Consider the following 22,212-nt stretch of genomic DNA (forward strand, 5'->3'; position numbering starts at 1 on the left):
GCATACTGTTCATACAGTTGAATTAATTACACGGTGCATTGAGGTAGAACACAGTAAAACTATAACAGGATGCAGAGTAAAGTGTCACAGCTACAGAGAAAGTGCTCCTCGGTTGCCCACAGCAATCTGAACCAAATGAGTAATTTACTGCTGGGAGAATAAGAGTGACTGTAATAAGGTTGAAGATGTTATGAGGTGGATTGTGGGGCCAAGTGCCCACAGTAGGGAACTATTCAATCGTTTTAATGGGGTAGAAGCTGTCCATGAGCCTGTTGGCATGTGCTTTCAGGTCTGTCCATCGTCTGCCCGATGGGAGGGGTTGGAGAGAGGGCATCTGGAGTGGGTGGGGTCTCTGGGGGTAGTGAGACATGGAGGGGAGGCTGGTTTCTGTCATTTGCTGACCTGTGACCACAGCTCTCTGCAGTTTATTGTAGTTATGGCTGGAGGAGTTGCAGTTGCCATGCCAACCCCTGATAATGTTTGCATGATTATTTTTTTTTCTTTCCCCCTCCCCCTCCATTGGGTGTTTGGTCTTTTTTACGGGCTCTTGTGGGTTTCTTGTTTCGAGGCTGCCTGTAAGGAGCTTGTATAACATACACGTACTCTGATCATAAACTTACTCCGACACTGGTACATCCAGATAGGATGTTTTCCACATGGGATGGGGGGAGGCAGGGAGAGAGAGAGAGGGAGGGATAGTGAATGTACAGTGTGTGGTGGTGACAATACTGGTGTGTCAACCTGCTGGGAAATGCTGCTCTGTTGTGCGGACCTGCCTTGTCGAGTCGGCCCAGCTGTTTCTGCACAGGATAGCCCGTCTCGGAACGCCTCTTGGTGCTGAGAGAGAGAAGCCTTGCCATCCTCAGTGAATGCCAGTACAAGAATTTAAAAACAAGAGCCTGGATTTGTCTGTGGACGAGGAACGGGATACCCTCTGGGGCAGAAAGCTGTGGGGCTTGGGGCTTGTACAAGTGGAAAGGGTCAGAGGACTGATGGAGGAGAGGCCCAGCCTGAGAGCATAGAGTGGCAGGAAACTATCTTGTACTTCTGGGCAAGAGGTGAAGCAGTCGCCAAGGGAGTTCTGTGAAGGGGGTTGGAGGTTAAAGGTTGTCAAGAATTGAGAGTTTGACGAAGATTAAAGGGAGCTTGTGATGGGTCCACAGAAGTGCCAACATTGACGTACAGTATCTTAGAAGCTGCGGGCGTGGTGGATTAACCTTTGTGAGTGTCCCTCTTGCTGACATAGCACGTGTGTGCACGCACCATTACACACGTGCATACTGCCTCAGCCGACTCACGTGCCATGTACATGCGCCGTCTTGTACACACACCAGTGTGCACACATACCCTCTCCTAAAGTGAGTGAAGTTCACCTCTTTCAGCGGAAGTCATGAACTGTGCATAGTTACTCGTCCCAGATACAGTACAGCCCCTACACCGCACAGAGATACCTAGCTACAGTGCCAGTTTAAAAGTCTCACTGCCCTTGGAAGTTTTCATGTTTTATTGTTTTACAACGTTGAATCACAATGGATTTAGTTTGGCTTTTTTGACATTGTTAAATATAAAAAGACTCTTTCTTAATATATAAATATAAAAAGTGAAAACAGATGTCTACAAAGTGATCTAAATTAATTACAAATATAAAATACAAAATAACTGTTGCACAAGTATTCACCCCCTTTAATATGACACACCAAATCATCACTGGTGCAGCCAATTGGTTTTATCAGTCACATAATTAGTTAAATGGAGATCACCTGTGTGCAGTGACGGTGTTTCAATTGACTGTTGTAAAAATACACCTGGATCTGGAAGGTCCAACTGTGGGTGAGTCAGTATCCTGGCAAAAACTACACCATGAAGAGGTTAAAGGTTATTGAAAAGCGGAAATCAGGAGATGGATACAGAAAAATTTCCAAGTTACTGAATAACCCTTGAAGCACAGTTAATTCAATCATCAAGAAATGGAAAGAATATGGCAGAGCTGTAAATCTGCCTAGAGCAGGTCATCCTCAAAAACTGAGTGACTGTGCAAGAAGGGGACTAGTGAGGGAGGCCACCCAGAGACCTATGACAACTCTGGAGGAGTTACAAGCTTCAGTGGCTGAGATGGGGGAGACTGTGCATACAACAACTGTTGCCTGGGTACTTCACTAGTCACAGATTTATGGGAGAGTGGCAAAGACAAAGCCATTGTTGAAAATAACTCACATGAAATCTGGGCTAGAGTTTCCCAGAAGGTATTTGGGAGACTCTGAAGTCAGCTGGAGGAAGGTTCTACGGTCTGATGAAACCAAAATTGAGCTTTCTGGCCGTCAGACTAAACGTTGTTTGGCATAAGGCAAACACTGCACATCATCAAAAACACACCATCCCTACTGTGAAGCATGGTGGTGGGGCATCACACTGTGAGGATGTTTCACTGCAGCAGGTCCTGGAAGGCTTGTGAAGGTAGAGGGTAAAATGAATGCAGTAAAATACAGGGAAATCCTGGAGGAAAACCTGATGCAGTCTGCAAGAGAACTGCAACTTGGGAGAAGATTTGTCTTCCATCAAGACAATGACCCCAAGCATAAAGCCAAAGCTACACAGGAATGGCTTAAAGACAACAAAGTTAATGTCCTGGAGTGGCCAAGTCAGAGTCCAGACCTCAATCCAATTGAGAATCTGTGGCTGGACTTGAAAAGGGCTGTTCACTCACGATCCCCATGCAATCTGACAGAGCCTGAGCAGTTTTGTAAAGAAGAATGGGGGGAAAATTGCAGTGCCCAGATGTGCAAAGCTGATAGAGACCTATCCACACAGACTCAAGGCTATAATTGCTGCCAAAGGTGCATCTACTAAATACTGACTTGAAGGGGGTGAATAATTATGCAATCAATTATTTTGTGTTTAATAAATTTAGACCAAGTTGTAGAAATTTGTTTTCACTTTGATGCAAATGATTTTTTTCTGTTGATCAGTGTCAAAAAAGCCAAATTAAATCCACTGGGGTAATACAATGTTGTATAACAATAAAACATGGAATTTTCCAAGGGGTATTTCCATTAAAATAAGACTTGTTTGCAAAATGCCACGAATTATCAAGTGCAGTTTAATGGAAATCCAGTCATTGGCAGAACAACCAGTCACTATCTTGGGTTAGCGGCTTTTTTTGTGTTCTATTCATACAGATCAGATTACTACACAGTGCGTTGAGGTAGACCAAGGTAAAATAGTACCAGATTGCAGAATAACGTGTAACAGCTACAGAGAAAATGCAGTCAGTAAGATGCAGGACTATTACCAAGGTAGATTGCGAGGTCAAGAGTTCAGTTTATTGTATTAGTCATAGTCGTACTCTATTGATCCCGAGGGAAATTGGTTTTCGTTGTAGTTGCACCATAAATAAATAGTAATAAAACCATAAATAATTAAATAGTAATATGTAAATTATGCCAGGAAATAAGTCCAGGACCAGCCTATTGGCTCAGAGTGTCTGACCCTCCAAGGGAGGAGTTGTAAAGTTTGATGGCCACAGGCAGGAATGACTTCTGTGTTGCATCTTGGAGGAATGAGTCTCTGGCTGAATGTACTCCTGTGCCCACCCAGTACATTATGTAGTGGACGGAGACATTGTCCAAGATGGCATGCAACTTGGACAGCATCCTCTTTTCAGACACCACCGTGAGAGAGTCCAGTTCCATCCCCACAACATCACTGGTCTTACGAATGAGTTTGTTGATTCTGTTGATGTCTGCTACCCTCAGCCTGCTGCCCCAGCACACAACAGCAAACATGATAGCACTGGCCACCACAGACTCGTAGAACATCCTCAGCATCGTCCGGCAGATGTTAAAGGACCTCAGTCTCCTCAGGAAATAGAGACGGCTCTGACCCTTGTAGACAGCCTCAGTGTTCTTTGACTAGTCCAGTTTATTGTCAATTCGTACCCCCAAGTATTTGTAATCCTCCACCATGTCCACACTGACCCCTGGATGGAAACAGGGGTCACCGGTGCCTTAGCTCTCCTCAGGTCTACCACCAGCTCCTTAGTCTTAGTGTAGCTATTCAAGTTTTACAACAGCAGGGTAGAAGCTGTCCTTTATCCTGGTGGTAAAAGCTTTCAGGGTTTTGTATCTTCTGCCCAATGGAAGAGGAGAAAGAGACAATTCCGGGATGCACGAGAGGGAGATAGCACTTTGTACTGTTGATGCTTTGGGCAGTACTTGCCCTTCCAAACTGGGGCGAGGAAAAACTGTAGGTGAAGGAAATCTAAAAGCGAAGCAGTTAATGCTGGAGACACTCAGCTGGTCAGGCAGATCCATGGAAAGAAAAGCCGTCAACGCTTCAGTTTGGAGACCCTCCGTCAGAACTGAGGAAGGAGGCAAAGGGTAACACCAGGGCCACAAGTTGTTTTGTCTCCTTTTTCATTCTGAGGAAGGCTTCCTGACTCCGTTTCTGTACCCACAGATGCTGCCTCAGTTGCTGGGTATTTTTCCAGCATTTTCTGTTTTCTGTGTTTTGGGACAAGGGAACGTGGAGTTAAGAAAGTGTGGGACCAGGGAGCTGGGGAGGATATGGGATCAGTGGTGGGCTTGGGGGACAGGGATGGTAATATTTGCTGTTATCTCTGCCCAACCGCACGTGCTCCCTTGTTCTGCAGAGTGACCAGCTCCGGTTTGTATACAGTCCCCCCTCCACCCCCCATCTTCCAGCTGCAGCCCGGCCAAGTTCCCGTTGTGAAGTTCAGGCCTGCTCACTGTCAGCTGGCTACCTGTGAGGCATAGAGCCTCTCGGACACAGTCTGCCTTCCTGCAGGTAGTGGTACAGTGTGGTGTCGTCACAGTATCATCAGCAAGATGTCCTGGTCCAGTCGCAGCCAATTCCCTACAACTGAACTGGAGTGGATAACTTCCTTCATCATTACTCTGAACTTAGACTCACTTTGCTGGACTCTTTAAAACTCATCGTCTCGGTGTTTTTTTATTTACACCGTCTGTCTTTTGCGTATGAGTTATTTGTGATGTTTTTAGTTTATGTATTTTCATAAATTCTGTTGTATTTCTTCGTTCCCTCAGCAAATGCCTACAAGAAAATTAATTTCAGTGTAGCATAGGGTAACATATACAGGACTGTGCAATAAGTCTTAGGCACATGTGAAAACAATTCTGTAACCTGAAGATGCTTTCAAAAATAATGACAAGTTTTTACATGCCAAAAAATTTACGATGAAGAGTAGTAAATAGTAAAAAAAAACTAAATCAAATTAATATTGGTGTGACCATCCTTTGCCTTTAAAACTGCGTCAGTTCTCTTAGGTAGACCGTCATGCAATTTTATAAGAAAATCGGCTGGTAGGTTGTTCCAAGCATCTTGGAGAACTTGCCACATTTTTTCAGCAGACTTTGGCTGTTTTGCTTGTTCCTGTCTCACTAATCCCAGACAGCCTCGATGACGTTGAGATCTGTGAAGGCAAAACCATTTGAAACGATATAAAAATCTAGGCTGCTGAAGGCTTTTGCCCAGTACTGTATGTACAGTGCTTTGATAATTAGTCTATTTTGTACTTTGCCTCTCTTTCCTCAGAAGGCTAAGGTAATTTGACATGTTGGTGATGACCCTCACCAATTTCTTTTCCAATAGAAAGTGTCCTTTCTGAATGCATCACAGCTTGGTGTGGTAACTCTTCTGCCTGAGGCTGCAATTGCATTGAGATGTGAGTACAGCCCAGTCCACCACATAAACCAGCCTGCTCCCGTGGACTCTGTCTATGCTTCCTACCACCTCGGGAAAGTGGCCAAATATAATCGAGGACCTCTTCCACCCTGGGCATTCTCTTCTCCCCTCTCCTGTCAAGCAGAAAATGCAAAAGCTTGAAAATTTGCCCTACTAGGTTCACTCAGTTATTATAAGACTTGACAAGGATGAGCTGTGATCTCTCAGTTACGTCGTCACTGCCCTTGCACTGGTCTATCAGCGGTGTCCTTTCTCTCTGACTGTAACACTTCTGCGTTCTGTTGTTTCTTTTTGCGCTGCCTCACTGTTGTTCTTTGTGGCATGATTTGTCTGAATGGTATGCAAAACAAAAGCTTTTCACTGGGCTTGGTACGTGTGACGTTACCAATCCTCCACACCAACAATCAGTTCTGACCTCTCCCCTTGCCCCAGTTGATCTGATGGCTGGCTCTGACACGGGGCTCATCTAACATATGGATTAACGCCACTCAGCCCATCATCCCTGCTTTCCCATTCGGTAGGAACATGGCTAATTTGGTTGGAATCGGAACTCCCTCATCGTCATCTTCTGATAGTAATCCTTCACCCACTTGCCTGACAAGAATCTATTTCTTATAGTCCGCTAGCACTTACATCCACTCCGATAGAGTGCTTTGAGAGGTTGGTGGTGAAACTTCCGCCTGAGGAGCGACTTGGATCCACTCCAACAGGCCCACGGCGATGCCAGTTCACTCAGCCCTGGAACATCTGGGCAGTGACAGCGAGGCTCTTCATTGGCTACAGCTCTGCATTCAACACTATCATACCCTCAGGCCTCACTGCCTCCTTGTGCAACTGGATCCTCGATTTCCTCACTTGCAGACCCCAGTCAGTTCGGATTGGCAACAACATCTCCTGCACAGTCTCCATCAGCACAGAGCACCACAAGGCTATGTGCTTATTCACTTTATACCGTGAGGCTAAGAAGAGCTCCAAAGCCACATTTGTTTGCTGATGACGTCACTGTCGTTGTCCGAATCAAAGATGGTGACGAATCAGCATATAGGAGGGAGATTGAAAACCTGGCTGAGTGGTAGCTGAACAACAACCTGTCACTCAATGTCAGCAAGACCAGAGAGCTGATATTTGACTTCAGGAGGAGGAAACCAGAGGTCCATAAGCCAGTCCTTATCAGGAGATCAGAGATGGAGAGGGCCAGCAACTTTAAATTCCTCAGTGTTATAAACTCAGAGGATCTGTCCTGGGTCCAGATGCCATTACGAAGAAAGTGTGGCAGCACCTCTGCTTTCTTAAAAGTTTGCAAATATTTGGCATTTTATCTAAAACTTTGATAAACCTCTATAGATGCATGGTGGAGAGTATACTGACAAGATGTATCATTGCTTGGTTACGAAACGCCAACGCCCTTGAGTGGAACAGCTTGTAAAATATACTGCCTATGGCCCAGCCCATCACAGGTGAAGGCCTCTGCCCCACTGAGCATATCTACATGCAGAGCACCGTCCATACTCAGGCACCCAGGCCATGCTCTCTTCTCGCTGCTGCCATCAGGAAGAAGATAGAAGGTGCTGAGGACACAGCACCGGGTTCAAGAACAACCCCTCAACCATCAGGCTTTTGAACCAGAGGGAATAACTTCACTCACCCCAATATTGAACTGTTCCACAGCCTATGGACTCATCGTCTCCATATTTATTGGTTATTATTTTGTATATTTGCTTTTTTGCACTTTGGTTGTTTGTTTTGTGTGTAGTTTTTCATTGGTTCTATTGTGTTCCTTTGTAGGAAAATCAAACTCATGTAGTATTTATAACAGTTATGCGCTTTGGTAATACTTTTACTTGGAGCTGATTTTACCTCCAGTTTAAAGATACTCAAAGATTCAGATTATAGGGAAGAGAGTTCCAAAGACACTCACCCTCCAAGAGGGAAGGAGGGCTTATGTCTGTCTGAATTGGGTAGCCCTGTACTTCTCACCAGCTAGCTCAGGTTTGCAGTTCTCTGCAGGGCAGGTAACATGGCCCCTTTAAAGCGGGAGAGCTGTGGATTGTGGCAGTTTCACACATCAAAGTTGCTGGTGAACGCAGCAGGCCAGGCAGCATCTGTAGGAAGAGGTACAGTCGACGTTTCAGGCCGAGACCCTTCGTCAGGACTAACTGAAGGAAGAGTGAGTAAGAGCAAATCTCTTACTAGCTCTTCCTTCAGTTAGTCCTGATGAAGAGTCTCGGCCTGAAACGTCGACTGTATCTTCCTAGCGATGCTGCCTGGCCTGCTGCGTTCACCAGCAACTTTGATGTGTGTTGCTTGAATTTCCAGCATCTGCAGAATTCCTGTTGATTGTGTAAGCTTAGTGGATGCAGGGAGGTGGTGTGGAATGTGGGTGGGGCAGAATGGCAAAGAGACAGGAAATGGTTCAGGCTGCTTAACGGAGGCTTTAATCAGTGATGAGAGTCCTTCACTTCTCTCTCTGCCATCGTACCGTGCAGAGGCAAGGGGTCCCGTGCGTGTCGTCATCAGGGTACGGGAGGAGGGTGTGTATCTGTGACCCTTCCAGCCCTTCGGTGCTGTGAGTGCCTCCTGTGGGTAGCTGTTGGGTGATATCAGTAAACTTCGTAGCAAGAGAGGCTGCAGTATCGTTGGCTCAACAGCGTCTTTGCTCCCGCCACAGATCAACAATCAGTGAGGGAGGATGGGTGAGTACGTGGACAAGAGGGACACCTGCGGGACCATCTGTCTCAAGTACCTGCTCTTCATCTTCAACTTCTTCTTCTGGGTAAGGTTGGGATCTCACTGGGGCAATGGGGGGGTCTGTCACAGATCCTTACACTGGGGGTCTGGGACGGGTTTGTCACTGACCCTCACACTGGGGATGGGGTTTGTCACAGGCCCTCACACTGGGGGTCTGGGACAGGTTTGTCACTGACCCTCACACTGGGGGTCTGTCATTTCCCCTCAGATGGGGGTCCCGGAGGGGTCTGTCACTGTCCCTCACACTGCTTCTGATTCCTGAATCTGAAGGTGGGGTCTCGGTGTGTCCGAATGTTCCCTGTGTACCCTCCTGTGTGATGTGACTGTGCGGTGGGGGGAGGGCTGTCACACTGCGGGGGGTGGGGGGGAGAGATTCAGTGAAACATGGGGGTATTCTGGGTTCCAGAGTGTTAGAGAGGCTCCTGCCAAGAGCTGGTCAGTCTGGACCTCAGCGGTGTGGTGCCTGAACAGGGCGGCGTGGGACGAGGGTGGTTTTGCACCAAATCCATGCCAGCTCCTCCCACCGATCAGATCCGGTCTGGCAGTCTGAGAATGGGCCCTGCTAGAACACCATAGGAGAGGTGAGGAGATCTGGTGGAGCATGTAGAGCAGGGGAGAGAAGTGTTTAGGAGTGAAAGGGTTAACATTTGACTAGCATTTGATGGCTCTGGGCCTGCACGCATTGGAGTGGATGTGGGGCGGATGTTTTCGAAAGTGAGAGTGTCTAGGACCAGACGACATAGAGTGGGTGTGGAGAGGATGTGTCCTATAGTGGGGGAGTCTAGGACCAGAGGACACAGATAGAGTGGGTGTGGAGAGGATGTTTCCTACAGTGGGGGAGTCTAGGACCAGAGGACACAAATAGAGTGGGTGTAGAGAGGATGTTTCCCATAGTGGGAGAGTCTAGGACCAGAGGGCACAGATAGAGTGGGTGTGGAGAGGATGTTTCCTGTGGTGGGGGAGTCTAGGACCAGAGGACACAGATAGAGTGGGTGTGGAGAGGATGTTTCCTATAGTGGGGGAGTCTAGGACCAGAGGGCACAGATAGAGTGGGTGTAGAGAGGATGTTTCCCATAGTGGGGGAGTCTAGGACCAGAGGGCACGGATAGAGTGGGTGTGGAGAGGATGTTTCCTGTAGTGGGAGGGTCTAGGGTCAGAGGGTACAGCCACGGAATAATCCAGCTCCTTGACATATGGTGTTGTCTTGGCGGGGAGCACCTCCTGTGCCGAAACCCTGCCTGTGACATTGGTCCCACCTGCTGGGGTGAGCTGGCCACGTGGAGTGGGGCAAATCCTGCTGGGGTGAGCTGGCCACGTGGAGTGGGGCAAACCCTGCTGGGGTGAGCTGGCCACGTGGAGTGGGGCAAATCCTGCTGGGGTGAGCTGGCCACGTGGAGCGAGGCAAATCCTGCTGGGGTGAGCTGGCCATGTAGAGTGGGGCAAATCCTGCTGGGGTGAGCTGGCCACGTGGAGCGGGGCAAATCCTGCTGGGGTGAGCTGGCCACGTGGAGCAGGGCAAACCCTGCTGGGGTGAGCTGGGCACCTGGAGCAGGGCAAATCCTGCTGGGGTGAGCTGGCCACGTGGAGCGGGGCAAACCCTGCTGGGGTGAGCTGGTCCAGTGGGGATGGCCCTGTTGGTGGGCTTGGTCTTTCTCGTGGAGTTTGTTCTCTGGGGGTGGGGGGGTCAGTGCTTGTGCTGCTGGGGTGGTGAAGGAGGCAGTGGAGAGTGGGGGGTGAGTGGGGACACCCACCCTGGAGGAGTTGGGAATGACCCTCCTGTCTCTTTCTGCAGCTGGCCGGAGGTGTGGTCATGGCTGTTGGCATTTGGACCCTGGCCGAGAAGAGCGACTACATCAGCCTCCTGTCCTCCAGCATCTATGCTGCTACTGCCTACATCCTGGTGGTGGCTGGTGCGGTTGTCATGCTGACCGGCATCCTCGGCTGCTGTGCCACCTTCAAGGAGAGGAAGAACTTACTTCAGTGGGTAAAGACCTCAGTCTTCTCCTGGCCTTTAGCCTGGTCGTCCCTGTGTGCCTGGACGTGCTCCCAGTTTCTCCCTAAAAGGATCCCATGGAAATGGAAAGCCTGGGACTTCCCAGAGTCTTGCTCAGTGTTCTGAGGCAAGGATTCCGATACGTGCCCTTCACGTGAAACTAGGATCGGTTGTCCGTGGTGATGTAATAGGTTAACACTGTGCATTGATGGTCTGTCAAGGGAACCTTTGACACTCTACATTGGTATCCAACACTGTCCTGAAAGAGCGCTAAGACACTGCACTGATAGGCAGCAACAGGAAGCACATACGTGTCAGGGACTGGAGAGAGTTACCAGGGGTTAAACTGATGAGTACTAGAACTTGTACTGTGCATGCATGTGCTCAGCAGTCACCATTTCTAGAGCAGATCTAGGTTAGACCTCAAACCGGTTGGGAATCCCCAGTCTCTAGGAATGACACACACAAGAGACAAGACATTGCAGATGCTGGAATCTGGAGCATGCAGTCTGCTCAAGGAACTCTGCGGTTGAGCAGATGCAGGGTTTTGACCCAGAACATCAATAATTTCATTCCTTCCACAGATACTGCTCAACCCGCTGTGTTGCTCCCTATTCCTGACCGGACACAATCAGAACTCTCTTTACACAGTCTATCTTCCTTCTGTCCCTCCTGCAGATGCTGCTTGACCCGAAACATTGACAGTTCCCCTCTCTCCTGCAGATGCTGCTCGACCCGAAACATTGACAGTTCCTCTCTCTCTGCAGATGCTGCTCGACCCGAAACATTGACAGTTCCTCCCTCTCCTGCAGATGCTGCTCGACCCGAAACATTGACAGTTCCTCGCCCTCTGCAGATGCTGCTCGACCTGCTGACTCCTCCTGCGGATTGCTTATTGATCCAGTTTCCAGCGTCTGTACTTTGTGTCTCCACTATACACAAGTTCCTTGGAGAGTGTGTTGGTTTCCTCAGTTATTGCCCCAAGTTGCTAAGTTCTAGTTTACAGCTCAATGGCTCTCCCCTCAACCCCTCCAACCCCTGGGTCTCTCCTCCCCTCTCTATTCCCAGGGTTTACCAGGCCACAGAAACTTGTCGTGATGGACTCTGGTGTTGTCGATGATCCGGCCCAGATGTCTGTACCTGTTCTCACTTTCACTGGCTGAAGTTGTGGTTTGTGTGACCATTTCCCAGGGCCCAGAAGTTATTGTGTGTGCTGAGAATGCTCAGATGCTGGGATGTCTCCCCATGGAACAGAATCTCAGTTCCTCTGGGCAGATCAAACAGCGTGTATACTGTGTCTAAAAGCAGCAGCGTGCTTCTATTCATAGCCTGATCTCAGACTGCAGCTGTCTCCATGTTAGGAAGTTAGGAAACCTTCCCGTTGCTGCGTCCTGAGCCTCTCGTCCTCTGGCCATGGAATCCTCAGCCCGAATCTGCATCCCCCCCACGTGTTGAGCGGTGTGTTTGTTCATTTCTCCCCACGTAAGAATTTCAAATCTCTGCATCAAAGTTTAGGACAGCACACTGTGATAGCTGTAAGAGCTGCTGCCTGACAGATTCAGTGATGTGCTGAGGGTGTGCCATTTCTCCCTGTGACCACATGAGCATCTCTGGTTTCCGCCCACCTACAAAGGGTTAATGACCCATTAGTGTCTAGGTGTGTGGCAGAATGGGGGCTGGCATAGGCTCAGTGGGCAACTATTAATTTGTATTATGAGAACACATGAAAAGGTAATATTGGAGCCAGTCGAAAAGAGATTTACCTGGCAAATTCCTGGCATTAGAAGGTTGGCCTATCAAGAAGAGCAAACAGTTTTTTAAATAAAATAGGAGCAGACTTCTCAGCCCTGCCCATCGTTCTGAATGATCGTTTCTGATCTATGTTGCTGTTAACTCCTCTGTGCCAGTTTTCCATAACTGTCAATTCCTAGATCTTCCAAAACTTGTCTCCAAGCTTGACTGTATCTGATAAACTGGCCCCCACCACCCTGAGGCTGAGAATTCGAGTTTCACTACCCACAGAGATCCCTACGCAGCTCAGTGCTAAATGTCTTGCCCCTTACTGTATGTCCCCTGTTCATGTCTCTCCCACAAGTGAAACAGTTCACATTCTACCCACTCAAGTTTCCTTATGATCTTAAGTGATTGAATAAACTCACCCTTCATTTTCCTGAACTCCAGGCAATACAAAGAAAGTTCAGGCTTTCTGGATAGGAACACCCTCTTATCCCAGGAATCTGGTGAGTCATCTCTGGTCTGCTTCCAGTGTTACTGTCATGTTTATAGAGATAAGAGGACCCAAATACTGTTTAATATTCCAACTGTGACCTCATTAATACCCTGTACAACAAAACCTCATTCTTATATCCCAATCCCTTTGCAATAAAGGCCAATATATCCTCTGTCATCTTAATCATTTGTTGGACCTGCCTGCTCACTTTCTGTGATACAGGCACTAAGCACCTCGATCCCTCTGACCTTCACTTGCTTGCGTCTCTGCCTATCAAAAGAACCTGCCTTGTAATTCCTGGTATGGAAGTGTGACGTTTTACACTTCACCTCGCACTTCCTGACATTAAACTCCCTTTGTCGGGGTTTTGTCAAATTACTCAACCTTTCCATTTCCCATTGTAGAACTGCGACATTTCTTTACACTACACTCTTCACCGGCAACCCTTGCATCTCACTTCCCTCCAGCAGGTCGCCAAACATTAAAACAACCGATCCTGGGGGTATTCCACCAGTCACATCCCTCTGGCCGGAAAAGGGCCCATTTCTCCCACTGGTTTTCATCGTGAGAACAGCTTTCCTATTTACTGAACCTCGGCAGAGTGCCCCAGGAAGGTGCAGTCTGTGACCCAGTCAGCGCGGCAGCCAGGGAACGTGCAGAGTTTGGGTGGAGAGTCTTTCCTGAAATTGGTGTGGTGGTAATGGTGCTGAGCTACAAGATCTTACTGAATGGGGGTTGAAAGGACCCTGATTTCCCATGTTCTCACAGGCACTGGCCCTCCATGCCCCCCTGCACTCCAATGGTGATCTGCCTCGTGCCAGACAGCGCAGTAAGTGGGTGAACAGGACCATCGGTGAAACAGACTTGGACAGGCAGCTTTAGTCTAGCTTGCCCCTGCCCCTGCCCCTGCCCCTCCCCCACTCTGTTGGATGTCTCTCAGCAGTAGTGACCAAGACCCAAAGGCAGGAGCTCTTGGCGATGTTCGTTCTCGGATCCAGGCAAACCTGGGTGCCCAGGCTGGTAGCTCCTGATTGCTGGCACATTTGGCTGGGCTTGCTGAGCGAGGGGGGCTATTGGGATTAAGGCAGAAGCTGCCAGCACAGTGTCCTGAGGCGGTGAGGTTACAGAGGCACAGCTGGCAGCCAGAGCTCTGGATCGTTGATACTGAGTTCGAATCCCACCTCAGCAGCTGGGGAATTTAAATCCAAGTATTGAAATAAACTTGGAATTAAAAGGGAAATCTTTGCTTGATAAAGGTGAACTTGAAGCTGCAGAATTGTTGTTCAGAAGCCCACCTGGTCCCTCGGGGGGCAAATCCAGTCTGGTCTATAGGACTGTAGGCACACTGAAAAGATTAATGCTTACCCGTCTCCTCAGTTAACGGACAATTTAGGGATGGGCAGTGACACCGACATTCCACTAGGGAGAAGCTAACAACACGGGGTGCAGGCAGATGGGTTGAGAATGAATCCAGACTCTCAGGAACGGCATGACAGGTTGGGATTTTTGGAAAAGCTAAAATAAAAAAGCAAGAACCGTTGCAAAGGCTCGTCAGGTCAGGAAGTGTCTGCAGAGAGAATGGAAGGTGTTGTTGAAGATGGGGAGAGAAGGCATGTGATGTCAACAGGACAGCACGGAGAGTTTAAAAAGGAGACACCCAATACAGTGGGCAGCGGAGTGAGCGGTAGCAGAGTGTAGGGCTTTGGCTTCAACAGGCTTCGGCGGTAAACGGGAAGCGGCTAGAGCGAAGCGCCAACTCTTTTTTCTCTCCCCCCCGCCACCCCTTTCGTGAATCGGCCCACAGACAGACAGGAACAGCAGGGCTCTCACAGCTAACGGTTTAAAAAGTTTGTCTGTTTGGCGAGGTAAGTGGGTGAGTAGACTTATTTTTCCTGTTTCATTCCTGTAGAATTAGATAGCATGCCTGCAGGGTTAGTGCTTTGTTCAGGGTGTCAGATGCGGGAATCCTGGGAGACCTCCAGCCTCCCTGATGGCCACATCTGTGCCAGGTGCACCGAGTTGCAGCTCCTCAGAGACCGTGTTAGGGATCTGGAGCTGCAGCTTGATGACCTACTGCTTATCAGGGAAAGTGAAGAGGTGATAGACAGGAGCTACAGGGAGGTAGTCATCCCTAGGCTACAGGAGTCAGAAAACTGGGTCACTGTCAAGAGAGGGAAGGGAAATGCCCAGATAGTGGAGAGCACAGCTGTGGCTGTCCCCCTCAGCAACAAATATCTTGTTCTGGATGCTGTTGAGGGGGATGACCTGACAGGGGATGCCCACGGTGACCGGGTCTTTGGCACTGAGCCTGGCGCTGTTGTGCAGGAGAGAAGGAGGGAGAAGAGAAATGCGGTGGTCGTGGGGGATTCCATAGTCAGGGGAACGGACAGGAGATTCTGTGAGCCTGACAGAGATACCCGCATGGTGTGTTGCCTCCCAGGTGCCAGGGTACGGGATGTCTCGGATCGGGTCCTGAATATTCTAAGGGGGGAGGGTGAGCAGCCAGTTGTCTTGGTACATGTTGGTACCAATGACATAGATAGGACAAGGGAGGAGGTCCTGAAGAGAGATTTCTGGGAGTTACGAAGGAAGCTGAGAAACAGGACCTCCAGGGTAGTAATCTCGGGATTGCTACCTGTGCCACGTGCTAGCGATGGCAAGAATAGTAGGATCAGGCAGATGAATGTGTGGCTGAGAGACTGGTGCAAGGGGCAGGGCTTCAGATTCTTGGATCATTGGGATCTCTTCTGGGGGAAGTATGACCTGTTCAAAAAGGACAGGTTACACCTGAACCCAAAGGGGACCAATATGCTGGCGGGAAAGTTTAATAGAGCTGTTAGGGAGGGTTTAAACTAATTTGGCAGGGGGATGGGAACCGGAATGACAGAGCGGAGGAAGGGAAAAACAGAAATAAATCTAAGATAGTGAGCAGTAAAGATGTCAGGAAAGACAGGCAGGTGATGGGGCAAATTTGTAGCCATTGGGATGAGTTGAAGTGCAATAAAGTTGCAGTGAAATCAAAGCAAAAAGTATCAAATACTGGTCTTAAGGTGTTGTACTTAAATGCATGCAGCATAAGAAATAAGGTGGATGATCTTGTACAGCTACAGATTGGCAGGTATGATATTGTGGCCATCACTGAGACCTGGCTAAAGGATGCATGTCTCTGGGAGCTGAACGTCCAAGGATACACGGTGTATCGGAAAGATAGGAAGGTAGGCAGAGGGGGAGGCGTGGCTTTATTGGTAAGAAATGATATTAAATCGTTAGAAAGAGGTGATACAGGATCGGAAGGTGCAGAATCTTTATGGGTTGAGCTAAGGAATAGCAGGGGTAAAAAGACCCTGATGGCAGTTATTTATAGGCCTCCAAACAGCTGCAGGGATGTGGACTACAAATTACAACTGGAAATAGAAAAGGCTTGTCAGAAAGGCAGTGTTATGATAATTGTGGGGGATTTTAACATGCGAGTAGATTGGAAAAATCGGGTCGGCACTGAATCTCAAGAGAGAGAATTTGTAGAATGTCTGCGAGATGGCTTTTTAGAACAGCTTGTTGTTGAGCCCACTAGGGGATCGGCTGTACTGGATTGGGTATTGTGTAATGAACCGGAGGTGAAGGAACCCTTAGGAGGCAGTGATCATAACATGATTGAGTTCATTGTGACATTTGAAAAAGTGAAGCCGAAATCTGATGTGTCAGTGTTTCAGTGGAGTAAAGGAAACTACAGTGGCATGAGAGAGGAACTGGCCAAAGTTGACTGGAAAGGGACACTGGCGGGAAAGACGGCAGAGCAGCAGTGGCTGGAGTTTATGCGAGAAATGAGGAATGTGCAAGACAGGTATATTCCAAAAAAGAAGAAATTTTCGAGTGGAAAGAGGATGCCATCGTGGTTGACAAGAGAAGTCAAAGCCAAAGTTAAAGCAAAGGAGAGGGCATACAAGGAAGCAAAAATTATTGGGAAGACAGAGGATTGGGAAGTTTTCAAAACCTTACAAAAGGAAACCAAGAAGGTCATTAAGAGAGAAAAGATTAACTATGAAAGGAAACTAGCAAATAATATCAAAGAGGATACTAAAAGCTTTTTCAAGTATATAAAGAGTAAAAGACAGGTGAGAGTAGATATAGGACTGATAGAAAATGACGCTGGAGAAATTGTAATGGGAGATAAGGAGATGGCAGAGGAACTGAACAAGTATTTTGCATCAGTCTTCACTGAGGAAGACAGCAGGATACTGGACACTCGGGTGGCAGGGAAGAGAAGTGTGCGCAGTCACAATTACGACAGAGAAAGTACTCAGGAAGCTGAATAGTCGAAAGGTAGATAAGTCACCCGGACCAGTTGGAATGCGCCCTCGTGTTCTGAAGGAAGTAGCTGTAGAGATTGTGGAGGAATTAGCGATGATCTTTCAAAAGTTGATAGATTCTGGCATGATTCCGGAAGACTGGAAGATTGCAAATGTCACTCCGCTATTTAAGAAGGGGGCAAGGAAGCAAAAAGGAAATTATAGACCTGTTAGCTTGACATCGGTGGTTGGGGAGTTGTTGGAGTCGATTGTCAAGGATGAGGTTACATAGTACCTGGAGGCATATGACAAGATAGGCAGAACTCAGCATGGATTCCTTAAAGGAAAATCCTGCCTGACAAACCTATTACAATTTTTTGAGGAAATTACCAGTAGGCTAGACAAGGGAGATGCAGTGGATGTTGTATATTTGGATTTTCAGAAGACATTTGACAAGGTGCCACACATGAGGCTACTTAACAAGATAAGAGCCCATGGAATTACGGGAAAGTTACATACGTGGATAGAGTGTTAGCTGATTGGCAGGAAACAGAGAATGGGAATAAAGGGATCCTATTCTGGTTGGCTGCCGGTTACCAGTGGTGTCCCACAGGGGTCCGTGTTAGGGCCGCTTCTTTTTACATTGTACATCAACGATTTGGATTATGGAATAGATGGCTTTGTGACTAAGTTTGCTGACCATACGAAGATAGGTGGAGGGGCTGGTAGTGCTGAGGAAACGGAGAGTCCGCAGAGAGACTTGGATAGATTGGAAGAATGGGCAGAGAAGTGGCAAATGAAGTACAATGTTGGAAAGTGTATGGTTATGCACTTTGGCAGAAAAAATAAACGGGCAGACTTATTTAAATGGGGAAAGAATTCACAGTTCTGAGATGCAACGGGACTTGGGAGTCCTCGTACAGGATTCCCTTAAAGTTAACCTCCAGGTTGAGTCAGTAGTGAAGAAGGCGAATGCAATGTTGGCATTCATTTCTAGAGGAATAGAGTATAGGAGCAGGGATGTGATGTTGAGGCTCTATAAGGCGCTGGTGAGACCTCACTTGGAGTACTGTGGGCAGTTTTAGTCTCCTTATTTAAGAAAGGATGTGCTGACGTTGGAGAGGGTACAGAGAAGATTCACGAGAATGATTCCAGGAATGAGAGGGTTGACATATGAGGAACGTTTGCCCGCTCTTGGACTGTGTTCCTTGGAGTTTAGAAGAATGAGGGGAGACCTCATAGAAACATTTCGAGTGTTAAAAGGCATGGACAGAGTGGATGTGGCAAAGTTGTTTCCCATGATGGGGGAGTCTAGTACGAGAGGGCATGACTTCAGGATTGAAGGGCGCCCTTTCAGAACAGAAATGCGAAGAAATTTTTTTAGTCAGAGGGTGGTGAATCTATGGAATTTGTTGCCACGGGCAGCAGTGGAGGCCAAGTCATTGGGTGTATTTAAGGCAGAGATTGAAGGGTATCTGAGTAGCCAGGGCATCAAAAGTTATGGTGAGAAGGCGGGGCAGTGGGACTAAATAGGATAAAATGGATCAGCTCATGATAAAATGGCAGAGCAGACTTGATGGGCCGAATGGCCTACACTTCTGCTCCTTTGTCTTATGGTCTTATGGTCTCTTCTGGGTTAATGCTGTCACAGTAGAGAAGCTGCCTCACTGTGCCTGACTTCAGCTGCTGTGTGGCGTGGAGTTTGCAGGTTCTCGTTACGATCTATGTACTCCGGTCTCGTCTCGCATCCCAAAGGTGTACTCATTGAGTTCTTGGCCGACGTAAATGAGCCGCGCTGTAGGTGACTGGGTCGGGTCTGGGAGGGTGCGGTGCTGATGAGAGTAAACTGGATTGGTGTAAATGGTTGGCATGGACTAGATGGGCCGAAGGCCTGTATCCATGCTTTATGTCTACAACCCGTCATTGCTGGAGAACTGTGGGAGAACCCACAGTGGGTCCTGGCATTTAAAGGGAAGCGGAGTGAATATGGGGCAGGAGGAACTGGACAAGCATGCTGACAAGTTTGATGTGAAGCTGTTGAGGAAGGTAACTTGGGCTGGGCTGTAAACTCTGTGTCTGGGCCTCGAGGTTGGGATACCTTTGCATTTTGTCTCCCGGCTCTGGCCCAGGAGTGAGGACAGAGGTGATGTCAGGGATGTGAGATTAGCTTTAGCCTTGCACCCAGACAGTTTCATTGCCAGCCAGACTGTACTGCAAGATGCCTGCTCATTGTGTGACTACTGTAGCTTTAGCTGTGTTCAATCAGTGAGAACAGCAGGAATCAGCAGAGAGGATGTTGGAATGTAGGACAGGCCGGGACTTGTGTCAGTGAGGACAGATTTTGTAAACTCCAGTAATCATGAGACATAACATTCCTGGCAACTGGAGGCCCTGGTGCCCTTGGCAACTACGGCCTAGCAAACACGAGCCCTGACGTCTGCAGCATCCACAGGGCTCAAAACACATGGCAATTGCAAACCCTAAAACCCTGGCAACCGCAAGCCCCTGGAATCCGTGAGCCCTGGCACCCACAGCAACGGCAGGTCCCAGCACGGATTGGCAGCACCCACTGGCCCCAATGCTTCTGGCATCCTCAGGGCCCAGCAGCCATGAATCCCAGACCCTAGCACCCCTGGCAACCTCGGGCATAGCAACCCCAGCACCGCGTGCCCTGAAATTTGGGGAACAAGCTGCCTGGCAACAGAAGGGCCCATTGCTGCCTGGCAACTACAGACCAGGAGGCCCAGACATCAAGCCCCTGGCAACTGCGGTCTCAACGTCCCTGACAACTGTGGGCCCCCGGCAAGGGAAGGTTAAGTCCTTTGGTATCATCCTCTGGTAATGTAATTAATTCCCACCCCGCCGACCCCACCTCCCTCTGCTTGGGGACAGTCACAAACTGTGGATTTGTCCTGTCAGGCTAAACCGCGGTGGTGTAGTACAGTCCTCCTGATTTTATTCAGAATGTTCTGCATTCTCAGCTGATGAGAAAGTTTGCACAGCCCCATTGTATTTACCTTGGAAATGGAAACGCTGCTGTGATATGGGGAGGGGCTGGCCGTGTGCCCAGCCACCATGGTCAGTGCTGGGGAGGGGCTCAATTGTCTGCCCTTTCAGACCATGGGCGTGGGCTGGCGTGTGGCGTGTGGGACTGTAGACCTCACCCAGTGTGAGGTTTCATAATGTGAACAGGCACAACAGCAGGCTGACAGCCTACGTTTGTGTTCTGAACTCTGATTTATTCCTAGACTTCAGCACTGGGTTTGTGCCAGAGAGACCCACGTCACTGTTCCGGACTTGTGTCAGGTCCTGAAGCCTGGCGCTTTGGATTTGATGGTAAAGGGCTGGGTTTGTTCTCAGAGACCAGGGATCGGTTTTGAATTCGTTTCCTGGGCTTGGCTCAAGATTCTGCGGCCTAAGTGAGTGCCTGAAGACTGGTTGAGCTGATTGTCGTACACACAAGAACCGGTACATGTGAACAAACATCACTTACTGCAGCGTCATGGGCACAGAGATTCAACACAAAGTTCACAAGAAAAGCACAAATGAAACATACATTATCCAAAATCTCACAGGCAGGGACACAGTTAAATTATCTAAAATCTCACAGGCAGGGACACAGTTAAATTATCTAAAATCTCACAGGCAGGGACACAGTTAAATTATCTAAAATCTCACAGGCAGGGACACAGATTATCTAAAATCTCACAGGCAGGGACACAGTTAGATTATCTAAAATCTCACAGGCAGGGACACAGATTATCTAAAATCTCACAGGCAGGGACACAGTTAGATTATCTAAAATCTCACAGGCAGGGACACAGCTAAATGAAAGGTGGAGTTTCAGAGTGCCAAGTGTTGCTGTACAGAGGCAGTGATTGGGGTTGTGCTGCCTGGTTGAAGAGCTGAAGGGAAGTAATTGCTCTCGAACCTGGTGGTGTGGGACTTCAGGCTTCTGTATCTCCTGCATGCTGGGAGCTTGGAGAGGACGGCCTGGCCCAGATGCTGCTGACTGAAGATGGATGTGTGCTTCTCGAGACAGTAGATTCTGCTGATGGTGGGCAGTGATGATGTCTGCAGCTTCTCCCATTGCTGGGAATTGTATGGTCAGGACACATCCCGTGGGCTCTGTGGGAGTGTTCGGTGACAGGCTCAACCTCCTGGGTTTCTCCCGGGTGCCGTCCTTGTCTGTGTGTGTGGGGCCCTGTGCGGTGACTCAGAGGTCGGGAACACGATGGAGGGCGGGGGCTTCTCTGTGGGAAGGGATCGGAGCTGGTCACTGGAGGCAGAGATGGCTGGGGAGGGGATTACTGTAGGGTGTGCGCAGCCTCTCCGGGGTTGAACTGCAGCTTTGGCCACGCTTGTCTCTGCAGATTTCTACCTGAAGGAATAGTTACCATAGCAACAACCGGCCTGTGATTAATTTGTGTGTTTGTTTATTTAATTATTTAGCAATAAGGAGCAGAGCAGGCCTCCAGCCCTTTGAACCACACCACCCCAGCAACCCTATAACCCCGATTAACCGTAACCAAATCACAGGACAAGTTAAAATGACCAGTTAACCCACCCCGTGCGTCTTTGGACTGTGGGAGGGAAGCGGAGCTCCCAGGGGAAACCCAGGGGGTCACGGGGAGAACGTACAAACTCCTTACAGAACCGCTCCGAGCTACAATTACATCACGCTGACCAGCGATATTTAAAGCAGCAAACACCATGCACCATCCGTGTAAAGTATGGACACCCATCCCGGATTCTGCAGCCTCCATCTCAGGGCGGGGTCTCGTGCCATGTCCATCTCTCCCCAAACACCACCAGCCCCACAGTATCCCGAGGCCCCTTCAGGCAGAGAGCAGAAATGGACCATTCAGCCCATTGACCCTTGGCTCTCAACCCCACTCTCTGGCCACTCCCCACACCCTGAATAACCTATCAATGTGGTCAGACAAGGAAATGAGCATTGTATTGAGCGATGTTTCAGGGTTGGCATGGTGACATGCCAACATTTGGGAGGGGGTTTGGCATGGTGATGGTGTTCAACAGCAACGGACAATCAAAATATTCACATCCTCATGGAGGATCCGTTTAAGAACTGAAGAAGTTGGCCATCCGACTGGTGAGCCTGCTGTCCCATTTAATTAGATCATGGCTGACCCTGCCTTTTCCCTAGAACTCCTAACGTTAACGATCGCGGGACGCCCGGCTTTGTGTTGACGGTCGATACAGTCCACCGTACC

General features: G+C 48.7%; 1 protein-coding gene across 1 annotated transcript in view; it reads left to right on the forward strand.

Annotated features, from left to right (window-relative positions):
• LOC140205048 (CD151 antigen-like) overlaps window positions 1-22,212 on the forward strand; it is a 52,698-nt gene that overhangs the window by 20,630 nt on the left and 9,856 nt on the right. Inside the window, exons 2-3 of the mRNA XM_072272155.1 lie at window positions 8,390-8,494; window positions 10,262-10,453. Coding sequence (XP_072128256.1) covers window positions 8,411-8,494; window positions 10,262-10,453 — 276 coding nt within the window. The 5' untranslated portion in view covers window positions 8,390-8,410. The remainder of the gene's footprint in view (window positions 1-8,389; window positions 8,495-10,261; window positions 10,454-22,212) is intronic.

This window comes from Mobula birostris, chromosome 11, assembly GCF_030028105.1.
Source record: "Mobula birostris isolate sMobBir1 chromosome 11, sMobBir1.hap1, whole genome shotgun sequence".
NCBI classification, from domain to species: domain Eukaryota; kingdom Metazoa; phylum Chordata; class Chondrichthyes; order Myliobatiformes; family Myliobatidae; genus Mobula; species Mobula birostris.